This window comes from Mycothermus thermophilus (genome assembly GCF_041956435.1).
Source record: "Mycothermus thermophilus strain CBS 625.91 unplaced genomic scaffold VTJ04scaffold_8, whole genome shotgun sequence".
In the NCBI taxonomy this organism is placed as follows: domain Eukaryota; kingdom Fungi; phylum Ascomycota; class Sordariomycetes; order Sordariales; family Chaetomiaceae; genus Mycothermus; species Mycothermus thermophilus.
The window spans coordinates 1,048,971-1,073,974 of NW_027191434.1; the positions used below are offsets into that span (position 1 = coordinate 1,048,971).

The following is a 25,004-nucleotide window of genomic DNA, read 5'->3' on the forward strand; positions in this document are numbered from 1 at the left end:
CTAAGGGCATGGCGGAGTAGGAGAAATAAATAAATAAATACATCTTTATATTCTCCCATCTTTTCTTCTTTGTGAGCCACCAAGCGCTATACGTCTGGCGGGTCAAGTAGGAGATAGAACAGCGAATTTATCATAAGACTTCTAAGCCCGAAACTGGGATACCGGAGACTTGAAGATACCAACAAAACTGTGAATTTGAAGATGACTGGTGATTCATGCAGATTCCCATCGAGGAAATTAGTAAGGGAGACAACCGAGCAGTCCATGCTGTGTGTGAGAACCCGAGGCTATCCTCCAGGCTCTTAGGCGTTCTGTTATGATCCACCCTGCCTTGAGAGCGGTTTTCTTCCCCTTCTCTCATGGACTGGGCATCATAAGTCATTCACACCATGTGTCGGCCAGCCAGACGCACGCTTTCTTAACAACATTACCATTTACGTCTGGGCCAAATCAAGAGTTTAGTCTCCGGGTTCAAGTTATGCAAACACTTCCAACCTTTGAGTTCACGCAGGAGCGTTCTGTGCATTTTTCCGTAGGAGCAAGACTCGCCGGATCTTTCAACAATAACACCGGTGACTTCTCGACCGACCATAAATCTTGAACTTGATCTGATTTTGACCACTCCTTGTGTGCTTTTCTGGCATCGACTCCGGTTTTGTGAACCTTACGTTCTTTCATCTCTTCTGAAGGTCAAAGCTCTCACTTCCAGCGCTTTTGCCATCCTTGGTTGCTTTTCCATCCGAGCGACTTTTCCTATTGTTCCCCATTGTGGTCAACTCCTCCCTTCCACCAACTAACCTTACTCCTCGAACTCACTCCCCCGACTCACTCTTCCAAGTCACTCTTCCAATTCACTCCCCTCTTCCACCGACCTCTTTCACCTCACAAACCCTGCTTACCCCAGTCGGCTCTCCAAGTCGACACACCTTTTACATTTCAATCACTTCTCCAACTTCACACACCTTTTCCACCCAACGCTTCTCTTCCATTCCACTTCACTCTCCACCACCCATTCTTTTCATCATTCCCATCTTTTCAGACTTCCGATCACATCATTCCTTCAAAACCTTCAAAACTCTCGCAATCAGCAACACCAAAGCACGACTACCAACCCATCACCATACCGACCGACATGGCGGATGAAGACTGTGTCGTGGTCGGTGGACGGGCCAACTTCGGGATGGTCGGTCTCACACCCTCCGTGTAACTTTCGTGACTTTCTTCTTTCTAACGCATGAGACTAACATCCCAACCCATTGTTGCCGCAGGACAAGACCAGGAAGTCGAAGGAGAAGGACCAACCTGTCGTCAAGCGACCTCGAGGTCGCCCTCGCAAACCGAGAAACAACACCATAGAGACGGCGATTGTCCTCTCCGACAGCGACGACGATGATGCCCGGTCCACCCCGGCACCTGCCCCTTCGGGTCTCGCTCAGAAAAGGCCCCAGAACAACATCGAGAGCCCTGCCAAAGCCCCGGCTTCGAAGCGTCGGGCTCCGCCTGAGCGCCAGGCTGAACTCGTTGCTCATACCGCTCAGCCCGCAAACAACAATGCTGCACCCAAGGGCCCGCCCATGGGATACTGCACCACCGCGCCCAAGGCGAGTCCCATCATGGCACCTTCAATCGGCCCTGGCTTCTCTCCCGGCTTTGGCTTTGCTCCGGCGCCTGGGCAGGTCCAAGCATATCCACATGGCCAGTACATGGCTGTGCCCATGTCGATTCCTCCCAACGCGCCTTCTGCCACTGGTTTCGCTCCCGTTCCTGGACGGGTTCAGACACCACATGGCCTGCCGATGTCGATACCACCCAGCACGTCTTCTCCCGCGGGTTTTGCTGTCGGTCCTGGCTTTGGTCCAGTTCCTCGGCAGGTTCAGGCACCTCCGCATGGCCAGGGCAACGTCGGTCCCCATCAAGTCCCGAATCAGATGCCTTCTCCACCAGACCGGAATCTCCTCGCCGAAATCGAACGTCTCAATCAACAACTCTTCTCAGAGCGCGAGTTCCGTGACGAGGCAGAGGCACGAGTTCGACAGCTTTGCAACCAACTTGAAGAGAAGGAGGAACAGTGGAACGCTCGAATGAAGTCCGAGATGGAAGGCCTCAAGAGCCAGATCGAGCACCTGAGGAATCTGAACGAACAGCTTCGGAATTCCCGTGACGAACTGGTGGTCCGGATCAAAACTGACGAGGCGGCGAACAATGAACCCCAGGCCCAACCTGCTCAGCCCAGCGATGATAACAACAATCCCGACGTGGTCGCCCAGCAGGCTGCCGAAATCACGAGACTCAAGGAAGTTGAGGTCATCCTCGGTCATGAGCTGGCTGAAGCCAACGAGAAGATTGCTGAGCTTACTCGGCTGGTTGATCAATTCACAGTCGAAGGAGTAGAGCCGAAGCGAGGAAAGTCCGACAACCAGTCCGCGACCGGCGATGCCAACACCGAGAAAGCCCTCGAACAGGCGAACCAAGAGCTCCAGGAAACCAAAGATCGTATCACCGAACTTGAGGCGGAGCTCGAAAACACCAGAGCTGAGCTTATCCGCGTGGAGAGCCAACTCAGTGCCGCGAATGCCGTTCAGATTGCGACCGACAACCATCTCGCCGAAGCCGAAGCCAACGTCGCGTCCCTTTCCGAGCAGTTGAAAGCCAAGGACCAGCAGCTGCAACAGACAGAAGAGGCCTTGGCTGATATGAAGCGCGCCCTTGGCGAAGCTAAAGTTCAACTCGATAAGGCGAAGAGCAGCATTTCGGCCCCGGCTCAAGACGCCAACAACGATGCTCTGGAAGCTGATCAATCCAATCTCGTCCAGGAAAAACAGACTCTGGAGCAGGAGAGACAGGCTCTTGAGAATGAGCTGAAAAATCTTCGCGCCGAAGTTGACGAACTGAACGTGACCCTCTCAATGCTCCAAGAGACAAACGAGACTCTCGCAGCAGCTGCTGAAGATAGAGACATGCTCAAGGAGAGGCTTGCTGAGGCAAGAAAGACTCTGGAAGACTTAGAGACCAATTCCGATCCAGAGATTGATCAATCCAACCTTGTCAAGGAGAAACGAGCTCTTGAGGATGAGCTGAACAATCTCCGCGCCAAGGTCGATGAACTGACCCTCGCTCTCTCGACTCTCCAAGAGGCCAACAACCGTCTCGCATCTGCTGCCAACGATCGGGACGAGGTTGAGAAGCGACTTGCAGCTGCTACCAATGATCGACAAATGCTCGAGGAGCGGCTCGCTGATGCAATCAGGAGGCTGGAATCCCTCCAGAAACAGAATGATGAACTCGAGGTTTCCTTCAAGCTGGTTTGCGGCGACAATGAAGCCCTTGAGGACCGCCTGGTTGAGCAAAGCGACGAGCTGTCCGCTCTGGCCAACACAAGCGAACGGCTCAGGAATTCGCTCAGGGATGCTCTGTCGCACGTGGAACAGCTGAAGGGGGAGGTTGCTGAACACAGCCAAACCGCAACCCTTCTCGAACAGGAGAAGCAAAACATCATCATGCGCCTGCAGGTGGCTTTTGACCGCGCATCTAAGTGGCGTGCAAAGTTCGACATCCTGAAGCGCCATTACGACAACTTGAAGCTGGAACAACAGCTTACGGTGAAAGTTGTCGAACTCAATGAGGAACGAGCCGGCAGTCTGTTGTCGATAAAACGCGAGCAAACCGTGGACACAGCTCGCCTGCTCTTGGTCCTGCCTCAGCGATCTCCCGCTGGCATCTCGTCCTCTGCCGGTGCCTCCTCAGCGAATGCGCGCGAGCAGACTGTCGACTTAAATCGCGTGTCCACCACCATCGAGCATCGGCCATCTGTGCCTGTCAACTGGACTTCCGCAAATCGCCCGGCGAGATTCACCACCCCACCGAGGGCGCCCGAGCAGACGGTGCAAGTGGTGCGCTCATCCACACTCCCTCCCCAGCCCCGGCCCGCAGTCATTCTCAAGCCAACTCCAGCCAACATTATCTCTCATCTTCAAGAGCCCGCTCGCGTCCAAGATGTAATCCCCCCTCAGACCCCCGCCATTCCGAAGCACACTCCGGCTGACGACATCCCTCAGCCTGAAGAACCCCCTCGTCTCCAGGATGTCTTGGCCACCATCAAAGCTTCGATCGCTTCCCTCGAAGAGTCCCTGCCCACCAACCACGCCGCCCTCGACCGTGGTACCTCGACCATCGCCCAGGTCACCCACTCCACCTCTATCAAGCAACAGGAGATTCACCAGCTTGAGTATCAGGTTCCAGCTGTGCGGAAGAACAAGGACAGGACTTCGTTCACAAACAAGCTGGCTGGGGAACTCGAGGAGCTTCGCAGGTTTGACGGTCAACTCAAGGACCTCAAGTCAAAGCACGAGAAGTGGGAAGCAGAGGAGAAGGAGAGAGACCAGACCATCCAGAAACTCCGGAACGAGCTCGGACGAGTTACCAATCGCGAGGGTGTCGATGCTTCTGGCATAGATTTGGCAGCGACGACTAGTCGGAGCAGCACCTCTATGCAGCCCATCGGGATATCATCAGGCCGCTCCCAGGCCTTCATCCCCACACCGTACATGCCGCCTCACATTCCCCAACCCGACGGTAGTCATGCCCGCAACGGCTCGCGGTCCGGCAGCACAACAGACACCACTTTCCTCCTGGCCACCACCGTTCCCAATCTCACTTCCCGCCTGACCGCGTTGGCCAAGGCCTCGGCGGATCTCCGCGCCAAACGTGCCTCGCAGTATCAAGAGCTCAAGCGCGCCTGTGATCTTGTGGAGGACGCCATCTGGGACGCTGACGTTGTACTCTCGGCCGTTCGGGACAGCCCGGTCCGTGGTGAGGGGAAGCGCGGCTCTCCTAACAACCGCAAGAAGAAGGGTAAGGGCGGAAGCAAGTCACCGTTCAGGAAGGATGGTGGGGCTGAGAGCGGGAGCCAGGTTGCTGCAAAGGCCGTTGGCGATGAAGTTCCCATGGCTTCTCAACAGATCGTTGCGTCGAGTGGAAACCAGGCTGTTGCAAAGGCCGCTGGCGATGAGGCCCCGAGCGGAAGCCAGGGTTCTGCGAAGGGCGTCGGCGATGAAGTCCCGACAGCACGCCAACAGGGTGTGGTGGTGGAGGGCGAAAGCCAGGTTGCTGCGAAGGGGGTTGGTGATCAAGCTCCGACGGCCTCTCAGGAGAGCATTATGACGAGCGGAAACCAGGTTGCTGCGAAGGGAGCTGACAACCAAGGCCCCGCGGCTTCTCAACAGAGCGTCGTGTCGAGCGGAAGCCAGCCTGTTGAGAAAGGAGCTGACAATGAAGCTCCCAAGCCTTCTCACAAGACCGTGGTGGTGTACAGCAGCACCCTGGTGCCTAAGCAGGACGGGACGTCCGGGAGGATGACCCCCGACCCGCCGGCCGCCGTCATGCTGCCAGATGTTCTCCCCTCGCCGATCATGGTCGACCTCATCGAAGACGACAATCCAGCCGTCACGGCCGCCATTCAGGATGTCGCACGCGAGTTGGCGGAGGCCCAAGAGCGGGCAGCAGCATACCGTCGTCAACAGCAATATTACAACCAACAAGCTCAACGCCAGCAACGCTATTACCCCCTATTTCGAGAGCAGCCCGGGCCCAACTTCTGGGGTAAGTCTCTCCCGCCACGACACAACTCCGTTCCAGGTGCAGCACCGTCGAATCCGATTCCCATTTCCGCCGACTACTACCGACCCCGACCCCTCCCCGTGAACACCGCCGTCTTCGACAAGACCGATGTTAACGAGCCAAGCACCAGCGCGCAAGCCCCCCTTCCGCTGAGCCAAACCACCGCCATCCGCGGGTCGCGGTATTATGACGGAGTAGCCGAGCCGGAGACGCCGCCAGCCCCAACCCCTCGAGCCGTGGCAGTCGAGGAGCCCTCGCCGGACGTGTCCCGAGCTTCGTCGCCGGGCCCTGTTGCGAGCGATCTCGACGACGTGTTTGGTCCACTCAGCATCACCAACCAAGAAGACGAAATCATCATCCCCTCCACCCTGCCGTCCGTTCCCGTCCAAGCGCCCAGGCCGGTCCGTCCCTTCCAGCGCCCTCCACACTGGGTCAACCGGATCAGCACCACGCCCACTCCCATGGGAAGAGACCACGGCGCTCCTGCTCCTGTTCTTGCTCTTCCTCATGGACCTGACAACGGCGAGAATGACGACGCCAACCAGACGGCGGGACACGATGCTAGCCACCAGCTCAGCGACCCCGGTGCCGAAAACTTGTACCGAACGACCAACGAAGTCGGTGATAATCATCCCGAGCAAAGCCGCCTAGCCGCCGAGCTCGATACCGCCGTCCCAACCACCTTTTCCACCCACCAGTATTATGCTGGCGGGGAAAAGGTGGGCGATTGCATCGTCGTCAGACCCCTCCCGAGCAACAACAATGACAACAACACCATCGACTGCGCCATCGATCCTCGCCTGCAGGATCTTTCCACAACCACCACCGCCAATCCCAACCAGCATGGTGGTGCTGGTGTTGGTAACGTTGCTGCTGCTCAGCCCAAGGCGAACGGCCATGCCCCCCACCACAGCTGGGATAATCGAATGAACCGTGGCAAGGAGAACGAGACAGGGAAGAAGGGTCGGGCGAGCAGCTGCGGTTTGTGATTCATTCTTTTCTTCTCTTTCTGTTCTGCAAGAATCTGGGACCGAGGACGAGACAGAAGTCAGAAGTGGAAGAAAGGGGGGTTGGTGTTGCATCGATATCGTTGGGAGAGAACAAGGACGCAACGATCACTTATTCTTATACAGTCCCGGCAACAAAGGAGCGGTGGAACTCGTTGCTGGTCACTTTGCGGTAGCCTTTGGGGCTCAAGACACCATCACAGATTTGTGGAAGCTCTTGAGACAGGTCTGGCCAGCTGGTTTATTTCTTTTCGTTTTTCTTTCTTTGCGTTGTTTTTCGTGAGACATTTCTGCGACTCTTTCCGCCAGGCAAAGACAGGCCTTCTGCCAGTATATGCTGAGGGCCGGGAGGACGCATGATCAGAGATTGGTGCTTGGGGCGATTAATGGAATTTGTCTTTGATGGGGCTTCTTTGGGACGCTCGGAGAAGAGGAATCATGCATGCCAGGGCTGAGGAGTTCTTTCGTTCATTAAGTCTTCATTAAGAAGAGGATATCCATCATCTTAGCCTTGGGCTTATGTCATTTCGTATTGTCGATATTCTTTACATTTACATCATATGGACTCCAGGAACTATGCGGTCAAGTGTTCTGCCAACAGCTCTGCGATCTTCTCATCTTGTGATGCTTTAAGCTAAAGTTATAATTATTCTCTGGATTATGGACGTGGCTCGCCTCAGTGTGTCGTCATTCAATCTTCCTTAATAATATCCTCAATCAAGCTCAGACAAGGTCAAATTGATGGTACCGCATCAACACTCATGGCAAATTAATAACGTCCGTCATAAAACCCCGATAACCTCCTTCGTAAAACCACAACCAGCGCCCCCTTCACAACTCCTCCCTTCCCCTCTTCGGCGGATCCGTCAATGGCACATACCTCACACCAAACAACTTCTTCCTACTCACCTCCCCATTCCCATCCTTATCAATGCACCACACATGCTGGCTCCACCCGCCGGTATCATCATCCACCGGGATAAACATCCTCCCCGGACTATTCAGCTGGTCCAACAAGTCCTTATGCACCTCCGCCGCCGCCGCACCGACATGAATCGCATCCCACTTCTTCCCCTCTTCGCCCGGCTCTGTCCACCCTTTCCTCCCGTCGCCAACCCGGAACCGCACCCGCCCGGACTCCAACAACTCCCGGCCGCGCGCCGACTTGGCCATGTTCCGCTCGCCGAGGTCGCGCAGCTCGGAGATGTGCTCGAGTCCCACCACGAGACCAGTCGGGCCGGCCAGCTCGGCGAGAACGGCGGTGAGGTAGCCCGAGCCGGAGCCAACGTCGAGGATGCGGGGGTTGGGCCGGCCGCCAGAACCTGAGTCATCCGGGGCGGTGGGGATGACGTACGGAAACAGATGCTCGACGGCGGTGGCGTGCATGTGCGGCGCCGAGATGGTGGCGGCGTGGCCGATGGGTTGCGGCGAGTCGTCGTAGGGGAAGGAAGGGGCGTAATGGGCGCGGTCGACCTTTGAAGGCGGGTCAGCCAACTGGACATTTTTTGATGACGATAACATCATGATGGTGACTTGAAGAATGGGAAAAGAAAACAAACCTTCAAAAAAGCCTCCTTCACCTCCGGCTTCGTAATCAGTCCATTCCTCGCCAAATTCTCCACCAACTCGGCGTTGGAAGTTCCCGTGCTTCGCCAGGCCATTTCGTCGACGTGGTGCCGATACGCAGTCAACTCTTCGTCCTCGTTGTCGTCCTTCCTCTCCTTGCCGTAAACCAACTCGTCGACTTTCCGAGCAATCTCCCTCTTTTTCTCCGCAGAGAGTTCCTTTATCCGCGGCTTCGGCCCCTTCTCGAGCTCTTTGAGGACTCGTCTGCCGATTGCTCTGAGGGATGCAAACGTCCTCTCAAGGCCGGGGTTGTGCTGGGATTGTTGGTGATGATGGAACAGAAGAGGGTGGTGATGTCGTGGTAAGCAGGTGAGTAGTAACAGAGGATTGGGAGATGAGGTAAGTTGAGGTCGTGCAAGACAAGCAATAGAGAGGCTTCGACCAGGTGTACGTGTTGTCGAGATGCCTCTGGCTATGGAAAAAACAGTGGTGCTGTTTCCGATTGGGGTGATAATCCGTCTGGCGATCAGCGATCGCGTGGCAATGACCCCAAGAGCGTGGACGTTCAATATGCTCCTTGCCAGGATGGCGGCACCGGGGAGGGATGCCACCGGGAGTGCTGCTGGCATATAGCGATTTAGGCGGTTGCTATGGAGTATTGTGGCCTCGAACCCAAAATGGATTGAACTCTCTGGGGAGTTGCGAGGAGTCAAAGAGCCGTTGTATGACTGGCAACAATTTAGATGGGCGAGGTGGCTTGAGCTCCGAGGGTGGTGATGATGTAATGCCGGACCACGCTTCCCCGCATCATGGCATTGGTCGCCCCTCGTCTGGAACTCCCGGCGACATTCCCGGTGATACCCGGCGGCAGGAACTCGACGACAGTAACGTGACACGGCAACTCAACAGGACATCTCTATCTTACCAACTTCACGTGCAAATGTATCAATATGCATTGCCCAACCGTAGGTGATGTACAAACGACACAGATGAACCCAACACAACCAAGGAAAAGAAACTGGCCATGGACGCAGCACACAGCAGCAAGAATCCAACTCCCAGAACACCCATGAAGAGAAAACCAATGCAACCCTCCCGTTCCGCAGCCCTATTCACCACGTCTATACCACACGCTCGGGATGCTCACCCGTCGCAATCACCGGAATGCCCAGTCCCCGGTCGGGGCTCTGGAGAACCAAATCCCTGTGCTGCCTGGCCTTCAGGTAGTCACTAACCGCCCTGATCAAAATGAACCATCCGACAATCATCAACGCCCACGCGACAAAGTCATTCCCTGTCAAATCCCCGCTCCCAGACCCCTGGTTGTTGACATCGTTGGGGTCGAAGTCATGCGAGTTCGGATCGGCAGGCTGGACATATCCCTCCCCTTCGACCTGTCCATGCATCCCACCGGGGGTGGCCGAAGACGCCGGCCCGGGAGGAGGCGCCTTCATGTAAAAACCGTATTGGATTAGCGTGATACCCAGTCCGGCACGGGAGCCTTGCTTCGCAGCGTGAGTCGAGTGCAGGAGATAGGTGAGCAGGAAGCCGACGAGTTGGAACGCCATCGAAACCATGCCGTTCCAGATGAAGGAGAAGACAGTGCCAACAGGGAGGCCATCGATGTAGACGTCGTCGGGGCCAGCGAGGCCGGGAGCGAGGATGGTGGTTTCCCAGTATGGGGGTGCTTGGTCGGCCGCCGCTTGTTCGTAGGACTGTAATGCAGTTAGCATCAGAATAAAAGCCAATATACCTGGGTATACGTACTGGAGGCGCCTCCTCCTTCTCTTCTCCTCCCCGGTCCGGCTTGGCCGACAGATTAGAAAACACGCCATCAGACTGCAACCCTCCGCCATACACCCTCCTCGTCGTCGGCACGCTTCCCACGGGTCTTGATGGTTGTGTTGATTGCGAAGCTGTCTGTGCCGTTGATGATGATGATGATGACCCCGCAGCCGTCCCATTCGCCGTCTGGCTGTTGGATGCGTTTGGTGGCGCAGAGGTGTTGCTGCGGACTAGCCTCTGCCTGTCGTCGGCATCGTCGTCGCTCTCGGCATCGGCGTCGTCAAAAGCATCGGCAAGGTCGGGGTTGACTGTGTTGTTGGCGCGTTCCCTGGAGGAGGCGCGCGACCGGAAGGATGGTGGTGGCGAGTTGGGAACGGGGTATGTTGGCCTGGGGAGGTCGCGGGTTGGAGTTTCAGGTTCGTCTTGGTCGTGAGTGTTGACCTGGAAGATTGTCCGTCAGCAAGGACCGTCCGCGTGAGCATGCGATTCGGTTTGGCGTAAAACTCACCCGCTCGTACCGACCCGACATGGTGACGGAGGGATCGCGGAGTCAGCAGGCGTGAGGCGATTCAGGGACGGAGCAGCGAGCGATGGCCACCGGGGCTGCAGGGGCTAGAGTTGCTGTAGACGCGAGGTTTGTGCACCGAACAAATGGCTCAACAAAGGAAAGCGAACGAGGGAAACGAAGAAAAGGAAATGTTCGAGGTCCAAAGTGTGGCACGGAAAAGGAGACGAGGCTGGCTTGGTGCGAAGGGATGAGGGATGCTGAACCGAAGGGAGTGGAATGCGAACTGCCTGCCTGTCCGGCGACAAATGGCGAGTTGCTGCGGACAGGACAAGGAGACCGAACGACCAGGAGCCGACGACGACCGATGACGAAGCAGCAGACAGGCTTGACAGGGGGTGCTTGGCGGGTTCTGGCAGGTGACAAGGTCCGCCAAGACGCCAAGTAGAGGGCGGCCTCAGTTACGCCAAGCCCAAGGGGCGAGGCTGCAGAGGATGGATCCACTTGACCGGGCTCTGATGGCGGGGCCGTCTTGGCGCTTGTCTGTCTGTGATGCAATGCGATGCGACAGTGCGACAGAGACATTTCAAGATTTTGAAGTCTTCAACAACATCCCACCATGTCAGCCCCAGGAAGTGTAAGTTCCCAGCACAACCCTGCCCCAATTTTACACATGCCATACCAGGGTACTAATTCCCTGTCCAGGCCGCAGCAGCTGCCCACCTCCGTGCCGTCATCTCCCGGTGGCCGAAAGCCACGCTCCGCCCGGACTGCCAATTGCGGGATGTGCTGGCAAAGAGACTCGAGCAGCAGCCGGGGACGCTCGATGTGCGCCAGGTGAATGCGCTCTCTTCGCTTTTGGAGAACCGGTACATGACCCAGGTGTGTTCCCTCCCCCTGCATGCTCAATTGCGTCCTCATAGACTCGGAATCTGACCAACTCCGTCCGCCGATGCAGTCCCCAATGCCAACCAAAATGCTTGAGCCCAAGAGCAACCCCACGTACTACAAGGACCTGCTGCGCGAGCTGGAAGAAGCCCCGAAGCGGTCGTGGTTCGGGAGGATAGCGAAGAGGCTAGGGGGCATGATCAGGCTGACATGACGGAGCGTGTACCATATTGTGGCGTATCATGTGTATAAAATGCTCATTTCTCAACCTCACATTCGCTCAAGCAAACATATCAGGTGTCGACACAACCGCCCCTATATTTTGTTTCCTAAGCATGATCCGGTATATACCCGCTGGAACGAACCCAACCAAGAAACGCCCGCCCAAGTCTATCGACGCCGGACATGTCTCCATCCATCTAAATAAACTTCCTCTCCGGATCGAGCTTATCAAATATCTCCATGCTCTTCTCATACATGGTAAACACAATGCCACCAGACATGATCAACCTCGCCAACCTGGGCAACGCGCCGCTCCAAAACGTCAATAACCCCTCCTGCTTGAAAATGATGGCCGCGCACCGGAACGAGTTGCCGTACTGCTTGCGCGCCTCGATACTCTGCATTCTCGTCTTGATCGTGTCCAACGGCTGCGTCACGTACACCGTGACCAGACCCGCAATGCCGCCCATGGCGAAGGTGGCCGTCGACCCCAGCTTTTCCCCGGGCGCCGTGTACCCCTCGGCCAGCTGCTTGAGGAACGTGTAAGTGCCGAAGCGCGTCGCGCTGTTGGCCGACTGCCGCGCGGTGGTGGGCACGAAGCCTTGGAAGAAGCCGCGGATGCCGCGCTCGCGGTAGATGATGGGGACGGCGTGCAGGAAGCCGCGCATGCGGGGGTTGGCCGATTTGCGGTCGTCGATGCTGTGGAGAAAAGTGTGTTAGAGACGCGAAAGCAGGGGGGGATGAGGGTAGGGAGAGGCGTACAGAGTCGTCTTGATACTCTCAGTCGGGGTAACTGCCAACAACGACTCGGTCACGCCGGCGCCGAAACCGGCCAGCACGGTGCGCGGACCAGTCATCTTGCCGTCCTTGTCGGCGAGGAGTTTTTTGTACTGGTCGAAGGCGACGAATCCTAGGAGGGTGTCAGCCATGGGCTTTCCTTCCTGCGGTATATGGCGCAGAGCTGTGACGTACGGATGCCCGCCTTGGCCGAGTTGCCAATGATCAGCGTTGTGCACCCGGCATACCATTGCCGGCCGAATGGCGGCCACGGCAGTTTCTGGCCATCGGGAAGCCGGCGATTGAGCTGTGATCTTGTCTTGGCGACTAATTGAAGTCAGCGAAGGGTGAGAATGTACAGTGTGCTTCTCGACGGCGACGTACATTCGGCCGGGTATGTGATGGCTGCCAGCAGGCACAAAGTTAGCAAGAATCTAGTAGATGTCAAGGAAGACTGCAAACTCACCAATCTCGACGGCACCGGCAAAGGAGCCGGCCAAAATGGAGCGCAGGGGACTCGGCCCCTTTTTGGCGGCTTTGTCTTGCTGGGCCGACGCCGACGACATGGCTGGCGGGAGTGATTGAGGGGAGAGGATGTTGGGGGAAAAGCAATGAACCGGCGCAATGCTCGGCCGGGGAGAGTGTTTGTGGTTCCCGACTCGGAGGGCCAAGACTGCCAAGACCGACGCCGATTGCGGGCCGATGCGCCGAGGCAGCACGGGGGAGAGGAGACAGGGATGACGCCATTTTCTTACCTATTTTTTATTTTTACTTTTTACACTATTTTCTGTCTCCCGTTCTTTTTCTTCCTTCCTTCATCTTCTCTTTCAAGATATAATGACTGTTTCAAACATAAACCCTCAACTTCCTTCACAGATACTTGTGTCCTCTTCCATGCTGTGGGTTGATAAGAACATGAGCGTGCTGTGTTGTCGATCGGTAGATGGACAAAATGCCTTTTGTACCTCCCCTTCAATCTGGTTCCAGAGTTGGAACATGGGCTTGTCTCGAGTCCGGATTTCATCACCAGTAACGGAGAACACAGAATATGAGAAGGGGTTAATTAGGCCAGAGAGGATCAGTTGAACGAGTGAAGTTCCCTCGATTCCGAGCCTTGCTGAGCGGGGCAGAGAGTTGCATCTTGGCTGCAGAGTACTGGCGGGGGGAGACTGATTGACAGCCTCGCGAGGCTGCGGTTGAAATAGGGTGACAGCCACCTTCATCGGAACTTGAGGACTTTATGACACTACGCAAACATTCAGAGTGAAGCCTGAGAACAGCCTGCCCGGGCGCACAATGTTGTCTCGACACGGCACCACGCAGCTGCCCCGCAAATATACCAACCATCTTCAGCCCAAGGCCAATCGTGCTCTCTGCTATACTTGCGCCGCTAATGCGTTCGGCCCCGCGACATACATGGGACTTGTGACAGCTGTGAAGGACCACTCCGATACTCTCACCCGAACTTACAACGTTCCATCAAAGTGCTTGTACCAGTCGACATTGGACGGATGCCCCTGGTGTACAGCTCTGGCGAATGCTCTCGTGAGCAGCGCTGAGCTGGACTATTGGTACCACGATTGGCAGGGCAGCAATACTGACGGGGAGAGTCTTCTCGATGAGGATGGTGAGGACAATGATGACGAGCCTGAGGTCGGTGACGAAACGAACCATGACGAAAAGGACGGAGAGCCTTCTGGGAGCGAGGATGACAAGTCAGTATCTCGGGACTCATCCCATGGTTCAGTCGAACCACTGACCGGCATGGCGGGTTCTCTGTTCGAGCTGGAAAACTTGGACATTGACGCCGATGTTAAGGTGGAAATGACGTTTCAGGCCACGCACACGCACGCCTCACGTCGTTTCAACTACCTGAAGGTGAGGTTGGAACTCACGGCTTCGACCCCGTGTCATCCAGACTGTCCTATTCCCGACCTAACTGGGGACCGCGCCGTGGACTTGTCGTTCGAGATTGTCTCTGCTAGCCTAGGCTCAAAGCTCTTCCCGAGCGACTGGGGAAACGTCTCTCCAACTTCACCAACATGGACAGCACTGGCAAACACCTGGATGTCAACGTGTATCAGCAACCACCCAGCATGCAAACCGCCCACATCCCTCCAACCTACTCGACTAATCGACGTCACCGACCCCAGCAACGCTCGTCTGATCGTCACCAACCCGGCCCAACCACTCCAATACGCAGCTCTGAGTTATGTTTGGGGCTGCAACCAGACATATGTCTTGACCAAAGCAACTCTCCAGGATAAACAACAAACCCTCGACATGCCGCTTCTCCCTCAAACCATCAAAGACGCCATCACCGTCACCCGCCAACTGCAACTCGGCTACCTCTGGGTCGACGCCCTCTGCATCATCCAAGACTCCCAAGCCGACAAGGATAAGGAACTCCCGCTCATGGGCGCCATCTACCGGAACAGCGCCGTAACCATCATCGCTGCGAGCGCAAACTCCTCCACGGAAGGCTTCCTCCGCCCATCGCAACCTCCAAAATTCTTCATCCCACCATTCGACATCCCTCTCGGCGGACAAGACCAAAACTCAGGATTACCACAAGAAACCCTCCGCCTCGCATACCGCGAATACTACCTCCCCACCTCCGACCCAACCAACACTCGCGCCTGGTGCCTCCAAGAACGCGTCCTCTCCACGCGCATCTTGAGCTTCTCCTACGACGGCCTCAAATGGATGTGCGGCGAGGAACACATCAACCCCAGCGCCGCTGACGAGGCGCCGCGGCCGTTTTACGTCTTATCGGCCGACGGCCCCGCGGGGTCTCTTAATACTACAGCTAATAATAATGACACCAAAAACGCCTCGGACTTGGATATCATCCTGCTCAGAGAGCGCTGGTACCGCATCCGCAACGACTACTCCAGCCGGAAACTCACCTACGCGGGGGACAAGCTGCTGGCGATTTCTGCCGTCGCGGCCGAGGTGGCAGGGCGCACCGGGTGGGCGTATCTGGCGGGGATGTGGAGGGAGCATCTGTTTGAGGAGCTGCATTGGAAGTGTGAGAAGGAGAGGGGTTATGTGCCGGTGGTTTATGATCCGGATGATCCGTCCTCATCCTCCTCGCAGCAACCAGACCCGAGCAAGAAGAGCGAGTACATTGCCCCGTCGTGGGCGTGGCCGAGCATCGTTTCGGCGCCAGTCATTGATGATGATATGCAAGAGCGCCAGCCGTTTCGGTTGAGGATTCTTCGGTGTGAGATTGAGCCGGAGATACCGGACTTCGAGTTTGGTAAGGTCAAGTCTGGGTTTTTGGAAGTCAGCGGGGTCGCGGTCGATATCGAGTGGGAGCTACATGAACGCGAGTATGGAGATGATGTCGATGTCTGGCTTGTCGATCACTCGAGTGGGCAGAGGTATATTGTTGGAGAAGGGGTGCTGGATTATCGAGATGTGCCGGTTGCCAAAGGGAAGATGAAGTGTCTTGCTCTGAGCACGACCAAAGTCGGAGCGAGGAAGGGGACTCTGGTTGATGGAATGATGATTCAGCCGCATGGGCATGATGGGTCGTTTCATCGCGTGGGACAGTTCCAGATGTATGGCACTACGGTGTTTGAAGGCGTGAAGGAGGATGTGTATCGTATTGTCTGATGGAAGCGGGGGGGAGGGTTTAGGGCTTTGGCTGTTAATAGTAATATTGAACGTCGACATTTTGCTCATATCACGTGCCAGTCAGCAGTGCATATACCACGAGTTGGATGTGCAATTATACCCAAAACAGCCAATATTCGCCATCTTACGTACAAGAGGGCTGCGGCCACTGGGCATGGCGAGACTCTGGGACAAAGAAGATAGATCAGGTGCAACACGACTAAGGTACCCGGATGGCGGCAAAAGCGTCAAGGGAATAGACAATAATATACCAATACCGGAGGACCCATATCAGCGTGGGTTCTCCTTGCTGCGTGGCGCTTGCTGGCCGTCTCTGTTGCGTCGGTTACACCTTTCCCCTCCTTGCGGGGAGCTGATCATTCAGGTTCGTCTTTGCTGAAGCTGCTTGTACGGCCTTGGCTGCCGTCATGGCAGTTGGCCCAGGGGCAATTGTCGCACTGCTCTGAAGGCAGGTACGGCACCCGGCGAAAGTGGCTTCGCCTTTTCTGCAGCGATCGTACATTCACAGATTAGTGCCCGGGCGGCGGTTAAGGTGGACGGAGAGGGTCTCAATCACGCCGATGACCCGATTGACTTTGGCAATTGAAGACTCGCGAATTCTCGGGAAGGTGAGTTTCGAGTTGGTCTGGTTCCTGCGAGCGTGGGTTGTGGGAAGGGAAAAGTGCGACAATGGAAGGCTGCAGGAAAGAAAGGTTGGATGAAGAAGGAGGAAGAAGTACGGGGTACGAGGAGGAGTATTTGGGCGGTCGGATCTTGCAAGGTTCAGCAGGTCAATCCGGATGCCCTGTGTGTTAGTGACGCCGCGGTCGTAGAGCCGGTAATGCTCCAGAACCTGTCCCACTGCTCCCCTCATCCTATCATTGCCTGGCCGAGTGTCATGGCAGTCGTCGTTGCCGACCCTAGGGCGGCTGACATGATACTGCAGAGGCGGTTCTTTGTAGGGAGTTAAAGACTACCTGGGGGTGGTGGGATTAAAGGATCGCCATATCTTAGCGCCCTGTCCGGGCTAGGCATACAAACGTCCACCGAAAGCTTTGTACTGCCTCATCTATCGTCTCTCGCAACTACTATCTGTCCAGGCATGTTCTGCATACAGCAAATCCAAGTGAACGACGAGTAGGTGTCGTCTGAGGGTGATCACGTGACCAGCTTCCGTTACCGAGCTGTTGCTATGGCGGCCTTCTTGGCGCACCACCCCTGAGACAAGTAAACAAATCGCATCATCAACAAAAACTCTTAAGACCTGTGGCTATATATTGTTCCAGCAGCATATTACTCTACTGGACTTGCGGTGGCATTTTCCGTCGCGGAAAGGGAAACTAGGGTAGGGCGGCATATGCTCTTTGATGGTATCCGAGGGAGACCGGGCTCCGAAATCCGCTATGACGTTCGCCGACTTCACAGCTTCATACTCTGAGTACGCTGCGCGGATGGGAGTGCTCTCCAAACACTCCAACTTGGCCTCTACCACCAGATAACCTTCGCTCGAAATCACCGACCAGCGTTCAAGATTATCCACCAGAGAGTCGACACGCAGCACGGTGGTGTTCACAACAGGCAAAGTGCAAGCCGCCTGAGTATGCCTGCTCTGTCTCGTGAGATGGATTTGGCCGGCCATTTTATGATCGACCAATGCCAGTGAATGAAGGGCGATCGACCGCAAAATCTCAGATTTGCGCAACGTCGTGTGCTGGCTAGCAGGCACACGGGACACGCCAAAGAACGCATCTGAGTACAAATGCCGACTTGACCGAGGAACCGGCCGGGAACTATGACGGTTAGTATACCCGCCTCCGACGCGTCCAAACGTGTTGGGTCCAGATCCGGGACGCTACCAACGATCGTTGATGTTGGCCGCGACACCAGGAACGACCGCGAAATTGCTGTTCATGCCCGCTTGATGGAGATGGAGGGAGCTGTTGTTGGTTCCGAGGCCCGGACAGGAACGAGCATCACCAGCACCAGTAGAACCGGCGGGCGCGAAGGAGAAATTGAGTGTAGCAACCGCGCCCCAGGAGGAAACATCTGGACGGGTGTGCCCGGAGTGCCCGCGACCTCAGCGGCCGTGGGCGGCACGGCTGCGGCGGCGGGATCGGCAGGGCCAGTAACGGGTTCCTGCATGGGCAGGAACATTGCAAAAGGTTTAGAGAGCGCGTCCTCGATGCCCTTGTAATCTGTGGTTATTGATATATAAAGGCCTTTTGACCTCAGGGTGACCAGGCGCGAGAGAAAAAAGCGGCAGCTGGAACTAAGACTATCACAAAAGACGTGGAAGGTCGCAGCAGGAGTGAAAGAAACTGCCTCGAAAGTCACCGGAGAAAAGAAGGGAAAGTTGTACAGGTCGCGCGCCTGGAAAGGAAAATAAAAGAGAGAAAAGAAGGAGGCAACTCGGCAACGACTTGAATCGTGTGTAAGGTCTCTTTACCACCCTACCAGTCTAAATATTACAAGAGGAGAGGAATTATAGTACATGACGTTAGACACCAACCAGGCGTCGGTCGAGGAGTAGCCCTGTCTCTCATTCATGACCATGCATCCTCATCAGTCTCCCATAGGTTCCTCAACTTCACCTGCCTTCGCCGCTGATCCGTTACGGGCACCACGACCCGGGCCACGACGAGCACCACCTCTACTACCACGCACGCTACCTTGTCCACCGTGAGTAGCCTTCTCTGCGCCTGACCTAGCCGCGCGTCTGATCTCAACCGACGGGTCCTCGTACACCCAGGCTTCCCCCATTCTCTCCAGGACTTCACGACCGTGGAGGTCCTGGTCAGCCATTCCTTCACGGCCGCAGTCCTCGATCCACGAGGTGCGCTCGGCGACGGGTTGGGCCTCCTGGCCGCCGTACAGGCGGCCAACCCACATCCCGGTTGCCGGCTGACCCCGGCCAGCGCGAGAGGGGACTCCATCGCCATCCCGGAGGACGCAAGGCAGGAACGAAAACTCCTCTCCGGGAATCGTATCGAAGATCCCCTGCAAATCCAGGACGAGTCGGCGCGCTTCGGGGACATTGGGAAAGGTCGCCACAGCCCCGACAGGCCAGTCCCTCTGCACCAGGGCGAGGATGTACCGCTCCTGCTCGCGGGCCTCGTCCATACCCGGACCATCCAAGACACCACCAGAAGAAACAGGCCCTTCTCCATTCACCGGAGCATTTCCACCGGGGACATCACCCGGCACACCAGAGCCAGCATCAGCACTGACTGTTCCATTCGCATAGCTGGAGCCACCGCCCTCCCCGTCGCCGCGAGCGTCATCTCTCGCCGGGTTAGCTCCATCTCCTGCGCTCTCGTGCGCCCGACTAGGTTGACCCCGGTGAGGAGCACCAGCAACTCCACGAACAGGGTCCACGCCGCGCAAGATGTTCTCACTATTCACCAGCTCTGGGTGCAACAACGCAACCGACCTCAAGATCTCACTCCCCCGCATCCTCGTCGTAATGTGATCCGCGTTGCTGGCCGGAACCCGGGAAATGGCAAACACAGCGTCGGGGTAGAGACACCCCACCTGCGCCAAAAACCGAAGAGGGACGGTGGCGACACGCTCTGTCACCTCTGGCGCAAAAGGCCGTAACAAAGCATCCCCGACAGGCGTAAAGGGGAGCTGCGGGTTTGTCGGGACTCGCGGCAAAAGAGCCCTCATTGCTGGTAAGATCGCAGGCCCCAAACGAGGCGGCGCACGAAACGCGCGACCAAACGTGTTAGGTCCCGTCCCAGGACCCGAAACAAAGGTGTTGTTGTTGCCGGGCGTAAAGCCCAAGAGACGAGCGTCGATACTACCGGAGTTGCTATTCAAAGCAGTGAGGCCGGGACCGAAGGCGCGATTTCGTGCGGAAGCCCCACGAGAACCAGGACCACCGGAGACGGACGGACCAGAAAAGACAGGATTGTTCTCGTTACCCGATCGTTGTTGCTCAACTATCATTACAAGCACATTGTTAGCAAATTCCATTCGGACATTCGCGAAATAAGCGCGAGAACCTCAAGTGAGGTCCACTATAATCCACAGGAATATGGAGGATAAGTCGGTCAGACAAATATGAAAACTTACCATCATCGGCGGACACACCAAGGAGCGACGGGCCCTCCACACGCGGGGGCGCGGCGGGACGAGCTTGGCCCGGCAGGCCGGGGGAGGGAAGAACGCCCAGAGGGCACAGCTGGGGAGGCGTTCCCAGGACCTCTTGGGTTGCGGGGGCGGCGGACGGGGCGGACAACATGCCGGCGGCGGCAGACCCAGCAGCGGGGGCGTCCGCAACGAAGGAGCCGACCGCATCGGTGGCCGCGGGAGTGACGGAGACAGCTGGGTCGGCGGCGGCGCCCGCGCCGGCTTCCAGCTTGGCTTCGGGGACGAGCGGAAAAACCGCAAACGGGTTCAACAGGGCGTCCTCAATTCCCATATAATTCATATTTCTTTTTTTAAAAAAAGAAGAAGAAAAAGGTGTCTTGTCCTGCTTGGTTTGCTGGCAGGCACGAACGAAGCGGAAGCGGGTGTGGAGTGTTGACGATGTGGGTGTGGAAAAGTTGCTGGGAAGCAAAAAGCTGTTGGGAAAGTGGTGGAGGAAGAAAAGAATGGAAAACTAAAAAGTCGGCAACCCAGCGACGACTTGGGCTATGGGCACAATCTCTCCGGAAAAACCTAAACCTCAGAATGGTCAAAGCCTTTTTCCAAAACAAAGAAAAACAGAAGGGTGAAGCCCTTACGACTGTCATTGTTGTGAATGGCCAAAACTGGATGTTTGACGGGAATATTTTGTCCCGCAGCAAGAAGAGACTGGTGAAAGAGGCCAGCACCGACCAGACTCAGACCCTGCAAAGTTGGATGGTCAGCTTGCACAAGGATATTAACAGAGGCTGCTAGGTCAAGCGGTGTTTATGTCTCAAAGACACCCGACCGGCTAGTGCTGGTCTTAGATGCCCCAGTGATCCTGCGCAATGTTGTCCTGAACTGTTTGTTTACACTCTCAGGGGCTGACCTGTGTCATGAGGCAACGTATGTCCAGTCCTCCGGGGTGCTCACCTGCTTGCTGCGACGTGTGATAACGGAAAGCGTGTCTAAGCCAATGTTAGGTAAACTGCATTTCTCAACTGTCATTAAGGAGAATACCCACCAGTTGTCCTGTTGGTTGCAAGGATCGTGACTCATGTCCCCAGACCTGGCATCGGCTTGGCCCCTTAGAGACAAAGACATCCCCAACCTGGGACAGCCTTGGCCTCCTTGTTCCGTTCCTCTATCGTGACGAATTGACTCCCGTCCAAGAGTGCCGTAGGTAACACCGCCGGTCTGGCTCACAGCACAACAGACACGAAGGCTGACCGTCCGCGACGTCTGTAACCGACACAGCATCATCCGCGACATTCGCATCTGTCCGCGCCGGTTATGAATCTCCGCGACGACTGTAACTGCCCGCGACGGATATGGCTGTCCGCGACATCATCCGGAGTTATCCCATTTTCATTCGGAGTAATCCAGCTCTCAAAACCCGTTCGTCCGGAGCTGCGCCATAACGCGGTCATCGCGAGTCATCTGGACGGCATAGCTCAGTCGTCCCGAGGCATCCTGGCTGCATAACTCGCTCGTCTCGAGTCAAACCAAATCGCTTGCGTGTGTCGTTGCGGTAAAGCTGACGGGGATCGCAGATTGATAGGTGACCGGGGTGGTACTGTGAACTGCACGGTCGATTGTCAAGGCTGTGCGCTATCGCCGGAATGGGTGTTGTTGTGAAGACTCACAAATCAAGGAAGCTCTGTGAAAGCCGGGGAGCTGGGCGCAGTTGGTATGAGTCTTAGCCCGGTTAGGCTGAGGAAGGTATCGTGAAGGTAAGGCAAAGAGTGAACGAGACAGGACTCAAGACACAAGTTCTCCCGGCTGGCAGACGATGCACTGGAGCTTCCACCCGGTTTGTGAACAGGAAGAAGGAAATGAAGGAGAAAAGCCAAAACCGAACCACCCTTCTTATAGAAATTCCCAGGGAGCACGGACCACAGTCTGAAGGAGACTCACCTTCCGGCACCGCTCCGGTCATCCCAACCCTCACTTTGTTTTGGACTCCGGATAATCGCGGAGCCGCATTGTTATACATGAGATGGTGGTCCGGGTACGGTCATGCGCGGTCTTCTGCCCTTTGTATCAGCATCCGGTCTCGATATCTGGCCGCTAGGCACCCCTTTACCACTTTAGAGACATAATACGATGGTCCTGGCGTAGCTTCTTGCCTGTTTGAGTCTCTTTGTGTTGAAAGCACCTGCCACGTGGGAAGATAAGAAGAGGACTAGGCAGTTGTGAAGGCTTTGTGTGCTATCAGATGGTGACCCGAGCATGGACAGTTAGTCTCCTTGCCTGCTTTATTAGAAGGTGACATGCCACAAGCTTCCAGGTGCAGGAAAAAGTAGGGGAAAAGAGTGTGCAAATTCCGCATGCTAGATACAAAGGAAAATAGAGCGAATGAATGGCTATTTATCCCTGTTTGGAGCTCCAGAAGAGGGTTTCTGGAGCGTTGGGCGAAGAGTTCCCTTCGCCCGAAGCATGTGGGGGATGGAACAGCAGCGTAGTAAAGGCTAAATTGGAGCGTGTGGCGTCATTCACATAGCCTCGGCGCTCATCGGCACGACAGAAGGATTCATGACAGAAATAAGGTTAAGAACCTGGGTTGGATGCATGCTGAACTATCCGATGTTGGCCCTGGCGTAATTCCTTGACCAGGCCATTGCTTCATGAAAATACCACGTGGGACGAACAATGTTATGGTGATATGCAGACATCCATCAACGCCTCAAGAAATATAAGATGTTGCCTAAGGTATCGGCCTCTGTCTCCATCCTTCGAAGAGTCCTTTGTTGTGTGAGTGTGTGACAGAAAAGGAGCATCGTTTTGTATGTGATGTCTTGACATATAAACCTTGTCAGACGACTTCGTGTTCTGAGACTTTACGACGGAAGGTTGCACTCGACCGTACATCCCAGAAGGTAAAAGGACTTGAGAAAGAGTGTGAACCGTAGCAAGAGTCCGTGGACTTTCATAAAGGGTAGCAGCACCGAAAGAGAAACCATCTAGGGAGCCCCTGGGTTTATAGCTTCTTATTGCCTTTGCCATCAAAACCTTGCATGGATCATTAATGGCCTTGTTTGTCGCGAATCAAACATGGACTCTGCCGACAATCTTGCATGTGATGAAGGAGAGCCAACGTCGTTCGCAGCGAAGTTGCTCTGAAGTGATGGCTGAAAACATATACTTGCTACTTGTCCTCACCACCCTTTGCAGTAAAGTGACAACCCGTTTATAACAGCTTGATCTTGTGACCCGGCATGCCCAACTTCAAGATCACGCGCCCCAAACCACTGATAAGTAAGTCCCTTGGTGACTTGGTGCCTCGTGGGCTGCTACTCCTTTGCTACTTTCAATTACCATAACCTGAACCTTGTCTTTGGTATCTGATCGCATATCCACCCCACCCCAAGATTCAGCTAAATAAGGGCTAATAGGTCCTCAAGACCCGGTATTTATTTTCTCCGTCCCCGACGTACCCGACAATATCAGGCCAGGTTTGCACTCATCGCGCATGGATGGAATAGGAAGCAAACCTGGCCAACAACGGGCCTTGGTTGAGTTAGTTGATCTCCAAACAATCTCAAAATCCTGGACCAAAGCATTCTGACTACCTCTCTTTCGCAAACCCAAACTCACCCTGACCCCATCAATAAAACAGGACGCCCTGGGGACACGGGTTGCGGTTGACCAAAAGCGGCAAGTTCCGTTGTCTTGGCATCCCGTTGCACCATTGGGGATCGGCGCGGGATCCGGACCGGCCGGGGCCGGGGTTTCCGCTCTGTGATGTCGGGACAGGCATTTGAGGGCAGAACCAAACAAAAGAATGCTCCCGGGACATCTGAAGGACTGTCGAAAGAATATCCAGTTGCTCATTGCCAGCGCAAAGACTTGCTTCCAGTGACAAACATTTGTTTGGAGCTCACCTCAACAGATCTGGAGCGGCTGAACATCGATCCAAACAGATAAACTAGAAAGAACAGAACACAAGCGCAAACCTCCCATAAAGTAGTCTATCTACCATACTGTAAAAACAGTGCTGTGTACTAATAAACCTCTCTCCACACTTCCACTCGCCAATCCAATGAATCCTTCGCGGACCTTTCTTTCCCGGTCCTCTCATGCCACACGATGCAAATAATATGCTCAAGCCGTGCCAACATGCCTGGCCTCCTGTCACCATTCACCGCACAAAGTCCGATATGTAGTTTGTGTGCAAGCAAACATGCAGACACCAGAAATAAAACACCCCATCACACACCACTTTACAACTGACTCTGAATATGCTCCTCCACCGCGCTCTCAACCGCCGCCGCCGGATTCACCTCCCCGTCGCCCTGTTTCTCCGAGCCGCTACCACCCACCCCAGCCAGGAGCGCCACGCACTCAATAACGTCCTCAGGCTCCAGCAGATGCCAGCGAGCGAGCGTGACCTTGGTGCTGGCCCCAACCGTAACCGTGAAGCACTGTTCCGGCTTGAGGATCTGCGCGACATCTCCAGCACCCGCAGCGGCGTTCGCCGAGGCCAAGCCGTTGGCCGGGGAGCCGTTACCAGCAACAGGCGAAGGGGGCGCCGACAAGGCGTTCAGGGCGCGGAACATGTCCTCATCCGTAAAATCGTCGCCTATGCACAGGACGAATTGGACGTTTTCGTAAGTAGTGACGAGGCGCTTGGAGATTTCGCCCTTGTTGATGAAAGTGGGGCGGACCTCGAGGTTGGCCTTGCCCGTCATGACCTCGACATCCCATTTGCGGCCGACGGTGGTTTCGAGTTCCTTGTGGCATTCCCGTGACATGTGGATGCCTTGTTCGGGGTCGGCGAGGCGGTAGTGCCAGGTGAGGGCGCAGCGTTTTTGCTCGATGAAGGAGCCTGGAAGGAGGGCAAGTTAGCATGGGAGTATGGGAGTGAAACCAAAAAAAAAAAAAAGAAAAAAAAAAAAGAAAAGAAA

At 55.6% G+C, this 25,004-nt stretch overlaps 12 protein-coding genes across 12 annotated transcripts in view; 5 read left to right on the plus strand and 7 right to left on the minus strand.

The window, feature by feature from the left end:
- Nucleotides 1-1,132: 1,132 nt before the first annotated feature.
- VTJ04DRAFT_10863 (uncharacterized protein) lies at nt 1,133-6,605 on the plus strand (the record flags this gene model as incomplete). Its single annotated transcript, XM_069358648.1, has 2 exons — nt 1,133-1,183; nt 1,269-6,605. 2 exons carry the CDS (start codon nt 1,133-1,135, stop codon nt 6,603-6,605), a joined length of 5,388 nt encoding a protein of 1,795 aa, XP_069214191.1.
- An 849-nt stretch (nt 6,606-7,454) lies between these two features.
- VTJ04DRAFT_10864 (uncharacterized protein) lies at nt 7,455-8,818 on the minus strand (the record flags this gene model as incomplete). Its single annotated transcript, XM_069358649.1, has 2 exons — nt 7,455-8,096; nt 8,183-8,818. The coding sequence occupies 2 exons, from the start codon at nt 8,816-8,818 to the stop codon at nt 7,455-7,457; spliced, it is 1,278 nt and encodes a 425-aa protein (XP_069214192.1).
- A 110-nt stretch (nt 8,819-8,928) lies between these two features.
- On the minus strand, nt 8,929-9,260 carry VTJ04DRAFT_10865 (uncharacterized protein; the record flags this gene model as incomplete). The annotated part of the gene is made up of 2 exons (XM_069358650.1): nt 8,929-9,105; nt 9,168-9,260. 2 exons carry the CDS (start codon nt 9,258-9,260, stop codon nt 8,929-8,931), a joined length of 270 nt encoding a protein of 89 aa, XP_069214193.1.
- Nucleotides 9,261-9,310: 50 nt separating this feature from the next.
- Nucleotides 9,311-10,503, minus strand: VTJ04DRAFT_10866 (uncharacterized protein; the record flags this gene model as incomplete). Its single annotated transcript, XM_069358651.1, has 3 exons — nt 9,311-9,904; nt 9,957-10,415; nt 10,483-10,503. The coding sequence occupies 3 exons, from the start codon at nt 10,501-10,503 to the stop codon at nt 9,311-9,313; spliced, it is 1,074 nt and encodes a 357-aa protein (XP_069214194.1).
- A 61-nt stretch (nt 10,504-10,564) lies between these two features.
- VTJ04DRAFT_10867 (uncharacterized protein) lies at nt 10,565-10,902 on the plus strand (the record flags this gene model as incomplete). The annotated part of the gene is made up of 2 exons (XM_069358652.1): nt 10,565-10,719; nt 10,809-10,902. 2 exons carry the CDS (start codon nt 10,565-10,567, stop codon nt 10,900-10,902), a joined length of 249 nt encoding a protein of 82 aa, XP_069214195.1.
- A 196-nt stretch (nt 10,903-11,098) lies between these two features.
- On the plus strand, nt 11,099-11,581 carry VTJ04DRAFT_10868 (uncharacterized protein; the record flags this gene model as incomplete). Its single annotated transcript, XM_069358653.1, has 3 exons — nt 11,099-11,116; nt 11,185-11,361; nt 11,438-11,581. The coding sequence occupies 3 exons, from the start codon at nt 11,099-11,101 to the stop codon at nt 11,579-11,581; spliced, it is 339 nt and encodes a 112-aa protein (XP_069214196.1).
- A 205-nt stretch (nt 11,582-11,786) lies between these two features.
- On the minus strand, nt 11,787-12,932 carry VTJ04DRAFT_10869 (uncharacterized protein; the record flags this gene model as incomplete). The annotated part of the gene is made up of 5 exons (XM_069358654.1): nt 11,787-12,288; nt 12,352-12,499; nt 12,562-12,693; nt 12,751-12,771; nt 12,833-12,932. 5 exons carry the CDS (start codon nt 12,930-12,932, stop codon nt 11,787-11,789), a joined length of 903 nt encoding a protein of 300 aa, XP_069214197.1.
- A 730-nt stretch (nt 12,933-13,662) lies between these two features.
- VTJ04DRAFT_10870 (uncharacterized protein) lies at nt 13,663-15,987 on the plus strand (the record flags this gene model as incomplete). Its single annotated transcript, XM_069358656.1, has 1 exon — nt 13,663-15,987. One exon carries the CDS (start codon nt 13,663-13,665, stop codon nt 15,985-15,987), a length of 2,325 nt encoding a protein of 774 aa, XP_069214198.1.
- Nucleotides 15,988-17,779: 1,792 nt separating this feature from the next.
- Nucleotides 17,780-18,181, plus strand: VTJ04DRAFT_10871 (uncharacterized protein; the record flags this gene model as incomplete). Its single annotated transcript, XM_069358657.1, has 1 exon — nt 17,780-18,181. The coding sequence occupies one exon, from the start codon at nt 17,780-17,782 to the stop codon at nt 18,179-18,181; it is 402 nt and encodes a 133-aa protein (XP_069214199.1).
- Nucleotides 18,182-18,549: 368 nt separating this feature from the next.
- On the minus strand, nt 18,550-20,419 carry VTJ04DRAFT_10872 (uncharacterized protein; the record flags this gene model as incomplete). Its single annotated transcript, XM_069358658.1, has 2 exons — nt 18,550-19,928; nt 20,062-20,419. 2 exons carry the CDS (start codon nt 20,417-20,419, stop codon nt 18,550-18,552), a joined length of 1,737 nt encoding a protein of 578 aa, XP_069214200.1.
- Nucleotides 20,420-24,025: 3,606 nt separating this feature from the next.
- Nucleotides 24,026-24,238, minus strand: VTJ04DRAFT_10873 (uncharacterized protein; the record flags this gene model as incomplete). The annotated part of the gene is made up of 1 exon (XM_069358659.1): nt 24,026-24,238. The coding sequence occupies one exon, from the start codon at nt 24,236-24,238 to the stop codon at nt 24,026-24,028; it is 213 nt and encodes a 70-aa protein (XP_069214201.1).
- An 82-nt stretch (nt 24,239-24,320) lies between these two features.
- VTJ04DRAFT_10874 (uncharacterized protein) overlaps nt 24,321-25,004 on the minus strand; it is a gene marked incomplete at both ends in the record, with an annotated part of 3,713 nt that continues 3,029 nt past the window's right edge. The window contains one exon of the mRNA XM_069358660.1: nt 24,321-24,925. Within this exon, the coding sequence (XP_069214202.1) occupies nt 24,321-24,925 (605 nt within the window). The remainder of the gene's footprint in view (nt 24,926-25,004) is intronic.